The sequence below is a fragment of the Acyrthosiphon pisum genome, chromosome A2 (genome assembly GCF_005508785.2).
Source record: "Acyrthosiphon pisum isolate AL4f chromosome A2, pea_aphid_22Mar2018_4r6ur, whole genome shotgun sequence".
Lineage (NCBI taxonomy): Eukaryota > Metazoa > Arthropoda > Insecta > Hemiptera > Aphididae > Acyrthosiphon > Acyrthosiphon pisum.
Genome location: NC_042495.1, coordinates 86928516 through 86940170, shown reverse-complemented (window position 1 = coordinate 86940170; position 11655 = coordinate 86928516). Strand labels below are relative to the sequence as shown.

Genomic DNA, 11655 nt, shown 5'->3' with positions numbered 1-11655 from the left:
AAAAACTAGAATAAAAACGTAAAAAAACTTAACAACAAAACACATAATAGGTATGCAATAATACTTTTTTTAAGAAAACGTATTTGAACTTGAATAATTTTGTACTTCTAAAAAGTATCTTTTACACAACTGTGCATAGTAAAAAATATGATACAATTTTCGTTCCAAAACTCCCGAAGTCTGGTTAGGTTCATTCAATCGTACATCACTAATTTAATTTTTCCTAGTGAATAGTAATTACAGTTTTAAATATGTACACGGATTGTATACCTATGATAAGGAAAATGTATAGTTAATATATTATGCAATTTAATATTTCTGTAACATTATCTAATAAAACGATATATGTATTAATAGTTATTCAATATTAATAAATTTGAACTTTAGCCGAATAGCTAAATTTAAAAAAAGTTTGCGCAAGTTACAAACAGTATCGATTTAAGTTACTACACATTTGTACTTTGAAGTAAACATATATAAGTGATTATGGATATAATACCCATAACGTATATATATTAATTTTAACTAATTACTCGATATAGATTGTAAAATTATGTACACATTATTATGATATATGTAGTACCATATTATTTAAATTAATCATTATAGAAGAATATGATACATATTAGTGTTAGTGCATTAAGTTATTAACTAAATTATTATTTATATCGTGAATTTATAGAAACCATCCGTATGGCGTATTTTGATACTACGCCTTGTTGTTTATTTTCTGTTTACCATTTCAGTGATGACAATATTCAGTATTCAGATTTCAGACAATTTAATTGTATTGAATTTTATACTAGTCAAAATAACTTAAATTATTATTTATTTTATTTTCTATGTTTGGGGTTCATAAATTAGTTAAGTAATTATTCTACGTATGTGTAATATATTTACGTAGTCCGATGGCCAGTGGCTGCGAATTCCGTTTAATTAAAATCCGGTTTAGGTACTTAAAACGGTTTAGTTAATTCATTCGAAATGTGAGTAAAAATACTAGAGCAAAATTCATGTAAACGAAAAACACTATTACACCTAATCCGGGATTGCGGTACTGTAAGAAACTTTTTTTGTAGGAACTTTAGTTAAATCTGTTTGACAACTGTACATGTAAACGTAGCACGTAAACTGTTTTAGTGGAAGCGTATTACACTAATACAGCTAATGAAAATTGAGTTAGGTAATTTGAATTAATGGATAAAACGTAGACAATAATATATATTAATTTGCTCCGTATTTTTTTATTTTGTAATCATTGAATGGCTCTAAATGCGTAATTTAAATTTGCACGCCTCATAACCATTTGAACACTTGCATCAACTTCTTCTTTTGTTTAGTAAACTTTATGGAATATATTTTTTTATGTATTTAAAATAATTATTAATATTTTATTTTTATTTTTGCTTTAGAAAATGAATACTGCAACACCAGAAAATGCCAAAATCACTGACTCAATTCCCGAAGAAACTGGAGATAGGGTCAGGCTCAAAAAACAACTTGGACTCCTCGAAGGCGTTGCCATCATTTTGGGCATCATATTTGGATCTGGTTCGTAAATACATTGTCCACGAGAACAATTAAATGTTTTTATATGAAAATTTCAATATAACTAAATTCATTAAACTATTCATTAAAGAAATAAAAATAATTGAATATGCTTCAAGTGTATGAGACGTCATCTTAGACATTAAAAAAAAATTATATGTTGATATAAACTTAAAATCATTCCTTTAAATTGTTTCCAATAATAATTCACAGATTTAATTTATCTTTCTTATCAATTCTAAAAAAAAATTCTGTACCTATGCATATCTTTTTAATGCATTAATTTTATGAAACTTCCAGAATTACATATTCGATTATTTATATAATTGATTTTTAGAAATAAAACAAAAAATTGTTCAAATTTAAAAATAATATGCACAACAATAAAAATACCTATAGAAATCTTAGTAAATTATTTTAACCCCTTCGAAGTTATTGCCGCATAATGCACATTTTTTTACATCGTTAAAATAATTTAAGAAATTATTTTTTAGTCTCGATAATAAATATATTTTTTATTCATTTTAATCATCGGCAACTATACCGATACGGCCATGATTATAATATAATTTATTGTAAATGTTAATATTCGCGCTCCATGCATCCTTTCAATTATGGTTTTAGTTTTACTAAAGGGGTGTACCTACTACCTTTCTTTATTCTATCTATTATTAATGAGTTTTAATTAAAAAGTTTAACATTTTATCCGTAAAACAACTACATATATAATTATTTTTATTATATCTATTGACCGTTACATAACTTAAGAGAACATTTTTTAAAAAAGGGATAAAGCTATTATAATATATAATGGCGTTTTTTTTTTTTTATTATTATTATTAATTAACCCGCAGCATCTTAGGCCATTGGGTGGTTTTTAACTGTGTGGGAAGGTACTGTAGGTTTGAACACGTTTGGCAGATTTTTTAGTGGGTACCTGTAGGGTATCTGCCATGCCCGGGTGGGAGAAGGTGGCACTTCTCTCCGGATACCGTGACTTGCCCGAAAAAAATGCCTCCCGCGGCTGAGATTTCGAACCGTCGTCGGTGCGCGTCGTAACTGACGCCTTAGTCCGCTCGGCCACTCCATCCCCCATAATGGCGCTTATATAATTTAAAAATCGTTATTTTAATATATTTTGAAATAAACTATTGTAATTTTACCTCAAAGTTAGTTTAGTTAAGTCCCTGTGTTATTATATGTGAAAGACGTGCATATAAAATGCGATGAGGATTTTAAAAATATGTTATTCAAATAATTGCAACTGCGATATAATGCATGAATAAAAACTGTTACCTATAATATCTTAGAAATCGATTAATTTAAAATAATTTAAGTTGATTGTTTGATTGAGTACCTATATTGGCTATAATATGATACCAACAATCTATCAGGTCTAAAAATGTTGGTTTAAAAAATAATATCATATTTTATATATCATTACGTACCATTATTTCGCTGTATATATTATTTTTACTACGTATATTTCTAGTAACTATAGAATAAAAACTATTACTAACTATTCATATTATATACACACTGCCGCGACCGCATAGATATAGTAATAGTTTTTTTTAATTATTTAAACATCTTATTCGATTAATTTTTAATTATTGATTATAATTTATCTCCTATGTCCAGGGGTCCGAAACCCTAAACTGTTACAGACTTATCATATTATCTCTGTGGAATTTGAACAGTTATCTTAAAAAAATTCGCATAGTATAATAGTTGACAAAATACCAGGTGTACTAACCGGTTGGCTCCCCTTTTCGATTACCTATATTTTAGTTTTCTAGCCTAACCTATTTTTTCTTTTTCCTAAATATTATCTATAACAATGAGATATTTGCATCATTAGATATTATGTTTAGCCTTGAAGTGTAATCGACATTAATTATTAAATAAGAAGAAATGCCTCGAGTAAATATAATTTATACATATATACAAAAATGTAACAAAATGGTCTCCTCGAATCACTAATAAAATTATTATTGAAAATGAATACCCTTTTTTTATAGGCTCATTTTCTAGCATACATTTAATGCTGTGATTATTGATAAATTTAAATTGTATTTAATTTTATAATATATGTCCCGGCCTCAATTATATTTACTCATATAAAATACATATGTCATCTCAGTTAATATATCAATTATTTTAGTATTTTACAAACTTTTCGTATTCATTTTAATGTGTAAGTAAAGATAGTACTTAAACTAGGGAATACGATTCTCTCTATATTGATTAAGTTCTCTATTAAAGGCATTAAGGGCCAGTTGCACCGTCTACGGTTAAACTTCGATTAAGCTTAATCAGCTGATAACAGATATTTAACTGGGCAAATTCGGCCGATTTAACTCCGGTTAACTTTAATCAGAGACGGTGCAACTGGCCCTAAGTATAGTATTTTTTTTTCACATAATTTATTTAAAGATTTAAAATGAATGCCTAATATCAGAATCATATTTTTAAATTCCCATCAGTTATAGTCAATTAATAACAAATTTTAAATTATTATCTATTTCTGTAAGAACAATACTTGGTGAAAAATCAGTAGCGGGTACCTACTACAGATGAATTTGTTTTTTTTTTTAGAAATAATTCAAAAGTGAAACGAAAAAAATTATGTGCCAGTATAATACAGTAATTTGCTATGCATTTTATTATAACGCCGAATTAATTTGATATTTTTTGTGCATTTATTCATATATTTTTTAGAGTTTTCAAGCCATAAACATTCTAACATCTTCTAAAAAAATTCAAATTTTCAAGTGAATAACATTTTTAAATTACAACAAAATAACTATAATTGTTTTATTTGTATATAGTTGATTAAATATCGAATTCCGTCCTAATTTTAACTAAAAATGTCTATAAAAAAAATTGAGTTTTATATTTTTTATATTTTTTGGTTACAGTATGTACTAGTTATGAGTAACCTTGTATTATATTTCCAATCCTTATCTATAAGACTTGAACATTTTATACATTTTTAACTACAACATGATTTGTACATTTTCGTAATTTATACAAATTTTGTCAAAATGTGAACTTCAAAAAATTGTGCCTATGTACCTTTAATACTTTTAAATTTATTTAATATCAACATATAATAGGAAATTTTGAATATTTTGAATTTGAATTGAAAATATTATCTTGTATTCTCGTACATAATATGATAAAATTAACATTTGGTGAAAATGGCAAGTACCTATCTACGGTTACTCTCGTTTTTGAGATAGGTACTAAAACAGCATTAAAACAAGATTGCTTTTGTCAAAAATTGGTTTTGCTTAAATATTATTTCTATTATGATTTCTCAAAAGTACGAACTAGATCCAATATTCTATCAGAAACCACCCTCAAAAGTTAAAATTAAAGAAAATGCTAATGCTAATTGTTTCGACTACATAATCGTAGATTACATAGGTACACACAAAAAAAAAACACAGAATTGTTAAACCAATACATTCATTGCTCCGCTCAAAATCTAAAACATTTAACATCAATTATTTAGTTCTTAGTATTCATATAAATCACACGTAGAGAATATTTCAATTATAAGTACCAAAATACCTATTACCTATATAGGCATTAAAAAACAAAAGAAATTTTCTTTAAAATACAAATTAATTTACAACCTTGCCTGAAATTAAAATATTAGAAAAGTTTTTTTGTTCTGTCTTACTCGAAGAATATAGTAAAAACTTCTCTCCGTATTTCACTATCTCCGAGATAACATGATTGAAATGTAGCTATCATTTCCTATTATAATAATAATTATTAAGAGAGTTATTACTTATTATGGTAGTTATTTTTTGTAATTTTTAGTTATTTAGTCTCTTTCTTAAAAATAATAATATTAAAAAAGTTTCGGATAAAACACAGATTATATTATTATTTTTATATTTGTTATATTTGGTAATATAATATATTAGTTAACAATACCCAAATTTAAATAATATTATCACAATGATTTAATAAAAACTAAATTAAATATTTTAAGCTTTCTTAAGAGGATCTCACACTAGCATGTGTTGTGAATGCTAATTACCGTATTACAAATGCATTTGTACAAAAAATGTTTTGCGCAGGACAATTTTATCACCTCTATATTTGATAGTAGAATTAACAAAATTCCACACCGCATAGGGAAGAACTTTATCTGTGCCGTAAGCCGTAGTGTTTTTATTATTTGGATAACATAAATACATTTAAAGTTTTGTTTGAGAACATAAGGTTTTTTGTTTTTTTTTTATTTAATTATTAAAAATGATTGGTCAGTGCTATCAAAAAAAAAAAAAAAATGAAAACACTACAACACAGATAAAGTTCTTCCTATGCATTGTGGAATTTTGGTAAATCTACTATAAATACAGAGGGAGTAAAGTTATTCCGCGCAAAACAGTATTTTCTATATGTTATACATTTGTAAGACGGAGATAACACATGCTATTTTAATGAGCAGTACTAATTTGCAATATTATTTATATTCTTGATTCTCAGCTAATCGACTATAGCTATGTTTAATAACGTCTTTACAGTGAAGTTTACTAGGGAAACCACGTTTTATCAAATGATTTAACTTGAGCAGTATTTTACAATTATTTTACGTAATAATATTATTATACGCACTACATAATATTGTAATATGTCTAATGTCTATTCATTATAATTATTATTAAAAAAACATGTGCTATATGCCTATAATTCCTATACGTGTTCTAATGTTACATACTACAATAGGCAATAGAACATGGTATATTATCACGTATTCGCGTCATACCAAAAATTATAGAAACAATGTCTTATCAGACGTGTGCAATTATGTATATGAATATGTGGTATACGTTTAAATTCGATGTACAGTATATCGAATTAAATGGTTAATACACTTGACCTTTGGAGATTTCACTGGCATACTAAATTAATTGCACCTATTGTACCTACCTACATTATAAATTATTGTTAGTTGTTAGTATTAAATCTGCTTATTACTGAACTAAGAAGAAGTAATTATAAATGTTCTCTCGTAAATTGTGACTTTTGAATCTATTAATTTAAAAACAGTTTAGAGGGCAAATTCCCTACAACCTAATCAGTTTCCCCTTATAATCTCGAAAATGCTCCAAAATATTTACCCTTTTTAGATTCTGAGCGGAGAGATAAATGTATTTGTTTTACAATGATGTGTGTTTTTTTTAATGTATATGTCTATCATCACCGTTTGGGACAGTAACACTGCTTCGATTTTCTTCAACAGCATCTTGTTCGATGGAAAAGTGAATCTAGTTGGTGTATTCGGGAGGTCAAAATTACTTAGCAATAGTTTTTAAAAGCGCAGGGAAAAACAAAATACAAATTAAGGAAAAACGGAAATTTTTACGCAAAATCGGTGTTTGACAAAATTGATTATGATTTTTGGTGTACCTTTAAAACAAATTACCGTAGATACATGCAATTATCACAAAATATTTTGACTTGTTTTGAGTGGTTTACGGATATTTAGTTTCCAATCTTTTATAAATGTCAATTTAGTTTTATTCGTTCAGTTAAAAAACTTGAAAATGTAACACAAGACTAAGTTAATTTTTTTTATTAACTTTTAAAGTTCAAATTTTGACATAATTTATCAAATTAAAAGTATACAAATTATTTTTTACAAAAAATGTACTTATAAAATTTTCAATTTTTATAGCTAAGGATTGAAAATTTAAAACAAGGTTTCAAGAAAATGGTTAATTCTATAACCAAAAAATCAGTTTTTTTATATAGGTAGGTATCTCAAGTTATACGAAATTACATATTAAATATAACCAAAAATAACGATTTTTTCAACTTACTGGAGACTGTATTAATTATAAGTATTAACAATATAGATATAATATAAAATAATATCCTAGACTAACAAAATGTTTCCGCTCAGAATCGTTTTTCGTAAATAATGATATTATATCATTGAATTCAAATTTAATACCATGCATTACAGTGATCAATTTGGAACCTACTATACATCAGAGTGACATAAACTTACCCGCTTTTTTTTCTCATTGTAAACGCATAATAAATATTTAATTTTCCCGAGGAAACCAAATCATTTTACTGTATAACAGAATACAATATGATAATTCGAAGTATATAGACTTAAACAACGAGTCAGCAAAATATAAATATTTGGAACAATTAGTATAATCACTAATCAGTCGTACCACCTAAAATCGCACAATGACCTAAATACGATTTTTAAACTTTGGAACTCGCCTTCAGACATATTTTATACTTTGATATATATGGCTCATTCCATACTCTCAAATAATATTCTCGTCAACAATCAACATGCCGTTGTATTAGCATGTATTTTCCACGATGAATGCTTTCAAATTTCCCGATCAGCATGACATTTTTTTGTAGTAGATACGATACAATATTATAGTATTAATTGCTCTTGAATTTTCTTAAAACTGCTTACTGCAGAATTTCGAATTTTGGTACTTGACCCGATTTTGAGATTTACGATAGAAATGTTTTTTTGTAAATGGTTGCTATTGCCGGTTTTAATAATTATTATTATTATTAAACCGGTACGCCTGTTGGCGCAGTGGCACTTCTATTTATTTTAATTTTTAGTACAGAATGTCTCAAGTTCAAACCTCGGTTTCGGTGGTCCAATTTCTTGTATTGTTTTTTCTTATTTTTCTTCTTTATCTATAAATATGAATATTTGGTTTTTTTTATTCATCGGATTTTAGTACGTTTTAATTAAGTAAAAACGACAAACTTGGTATAACTTTGATACTTTAGAGTTGAATTACTTGAAGTTTGCACTTACGTACAAACCATTACCGCAGGTAGATTGCCTACCTGATTATGTATTACTGCTCGCATAGTCACAAGCGAACCTCACGGACAACGTCTGTTGGGATGGCCATACATTAAAATATAATATAAATTATATTACATTGCTTCCACAGCAGCGTGGTCAGGGCCGGCTTGTTGGATGTCGTGGCTATGTGCAAAATGTTTTTGAAACATAAACTGAATTCAGTTAGTAATATATATATAGTCGGTTATAAAAAAAAAGTGCTCAATAATACGACGGTTGACAAATCGGATAAACCTCCGACAAAAATTAAAAATATTTTACAAAATATGATGTTTGACCCAAGTGCCGTGGACAATTTTTTTATATTTGTCCGTGTATTGACATGTAGGTATATTCATCTCGCCAACGGGCGTGATGATACATGCTGGATCTGTGGGTGTCAGCTTAACCGTGTGGATCATGTGCGGCATGCTGTCCATGATCGGTGCACTGTGTTACGCTGAACTGGGGACGTCCATACCGCGATCGGGAGGCGACTACACGTACCTGTTCGAAGGATTCGGACCGCTGCCGGCGTTCCTCTACTTGTGGGACGCTATGCTCGTGTTTGTGTACGTATACATTTAATTCAAATTTATATTTTATATTATACGATGTGTACAATATATGTACAATATCATATTGTTAGGTACTTCGCCACTTCGGTACTTGGTATGCATACATTACATACGGCCAGTAGGCAGTAGATTCGAATATGCTGCAGGTATGTCGAACATCGACATCTCGAATTGTTCGTGATTTCGAGCTCAATTAAAATTCTCTTGAAATAAATTACCATTACAATATAACTCATTATCTCTAACATTGTTGATAGTGATCTAGAACTTATTTAACACCCGTTGCCCCTTGGATTTCGACATAACAAAACATAACCATATATTATATATTTATATATTATGGAATATACGGGCGAAACTGTGTAGTGCTTTATTTTATTTTCGGTGGGAGGGAACGGATAGAATTGTATAGAATTATAATAAATATAAATTATATTTGCACCTCATCCTGCCAATTTGGGATATTGTTCTTGACATTGATCCGAAAAAAATATCTAAAAGCTACTTCTCGATATTTGTTTTGTGTAAATATATGGAATTGAACACATCTCATTGATAAAAATAAACTAAAAAAAACTTTAAGGAATATATTATAGAATTATTGCATATTACTTGCAATAATAGTCGGTCGGTTAAAATGATTTATATGATACTTAAATGGTTATCCGTCGTAAATCTTAAATTAAAGATTACAACTGCCTAATACTTACATAATCGACATTTTGCCATTATTTCTAAATCAGATTTCAAAACGCCTTAAACAGGTACATCAAATTCTCATAACACATAATATTATATAGATACCTAGTAAGCGTTTCTACTGTGAGTTGAAGTAGAATTTAGCCCACCCATTCTATACTACACTTAACTTACATTAAGCATAATTTACTAAATATTGATTGAGTTCTGCCGTTCTGGTTTATTGCAGTGCTTACGAAAGTTTCCAACGTTATAGGCCTAGGTCCTACTCACTATAGACCCGTATGGGTATAGTTAACGCTATCCCTCCCGTCCAGCATTAACGTCATCTTACATCTATTTGATTGCACTATAATACAGGCCGACAACCAACGCCATCATGGGACTGACGTTCGCCAACTACGTCATCAAGCCGTTTTTCCCGGAATGCGACAACCCGGAGCAGGCGGTCAGACTTCTAGCGGCTGCCGTGATTTGTAAGTATATAGCCAAACGCCTCGTTAAAATGTATCATATAAATACATTAATATCATCGTCGATGTGTTTAAATATAGGTTTCATAACTTTCATCAACTGCTGGAACGTTAAGGCCACCACCAAAGTTCAAAACGTGTTCATGTTCACTAAGATATCAGCTCTGGTGTTGATCATCGTGTGCGGCGGTGTTTACATGTACTCAAGTCAGTATATACATTAATCGAATAATAGTTAGGTCTCTTAAGTTTATGACCTAAAAAAATCCTAAATAAGCATGCACTAGTGTGGACTAAAAATTTAAAACTAATTATAAGAAATTGAAGAAATGAAATATTCATTCATATTTTTAAAAGTTTTGTTTTTAATCATTTTACGTTACGACGATTCCCATATACAGTAAAAAAATATAAATTTTTGCATTTTTCATGAAATTCCGGTTTTTTCATAGTATTTTAGATTCTGAGTGGAGCGAGGAAAGTATTGGTTTTACAATGATGTTTATTTCTTTTTTATTCTGTAAACACTTTTTCTCCCCCTAAACTTGCTCAAAACTATCAAGTGTAACATATTTTCTGAAAGGTAATGTTCTTGACGGTTTAAAGTTCGGAACATTTTAGCCATTTTTGAGCTAGTCAAGACATTTTAATTTTGGGAGTTTTTTTTGTTGTAATTCGGTTAAAAACATTCGTAAAAACTTGAAATTTGGGTTGTTAACTCATATTAGTCTTACCTAAACATGGTAAAATTTTGAGCTTTTTATTTTATTTTATTTTTATGATATTTTCTAATTATAAATTATAATAATATAAATGACCTATTTATATAAATCGTTCTTAAGCTGTTCTTATAACGCTTTGTTTATCACCATAGAAACGAATAAAATTAAATAAAAAAGATTCCCTTGTCCGCTCAGAATCGTTTTTTATCGAATAATCATTCAAATCGAATACAGTAAAATTACACTATCCTGTCCGAGGACCGAAGGGACGATGGACAAACATCCACCACCGAAAATACAACAGTTTACAGTGACCCACTTTTAACCTACTGTACAGCAGAGCGACATCCACTTACCCACTTTTTTATAAAACAAATACTCGTTAATATATTAATATCATTATAGGAATTTCAAAATCATAAATAAAATTCCCAATACAATAGAAAAACGCATAAATATGCCAAATGGGTAAAAAACCTCTAAATATGCAAAAATATCCAAAATAAAACTTTACATAGTAAACCATGCAGTGCCGTAGCCAGGGGGTGGGCACTGGGGGGCACGTGCCCCCCCCCCCGAAATTTTTTAGCTTGTTTTATATTATATTATATGTTTGATAAAAATTAAAAGCTAAGGCTGTCGAAGTGAACCATTTTGAAGGGGTCGGATTTAGGAAATATTGTACATCCATCGTTAGTACTATATCTATGTATGTAGTGACTGATCATTAGTGTGTGCGAGTTTCCCCCGAACGCTTTATGCCAATTTAA

At 28.8% G+C, this 11655-nt stretch overlaps 1 protein-coding gene across 4 annotated transcripts in view; it reads left to right on the top strand.

The window, feature by feature from the left end:
• The window catches only part of LOC100161944 (Y+L amino acid transporter 2), a 28889-nt gene that overhangs the window by 8823 nt on the left and 8411 nt on the right, over positions 1-11655 (top strand). For all 4 annotated transcript variants that reach the window (XM_016806541.2, XM_001950626.5, XM_016806542.2 and 1 more), the window contains 4 exons: positions 1413-1551; positions 8763-8985; positions 10051-10166; positions 10245-10370. In XM_016806541.2, the coding sequence (XP_016662030.1) occupies positions 1413-1551; positions 8763-8985; positions 10051-10166; positions 10245-10370 (604 nt within the window). The remainder of the gene's footprint in view (positions 1-1412; positions 1552-8762; positions 8986-10050; positions 10167-10244; positions 10371-11655) is intronic.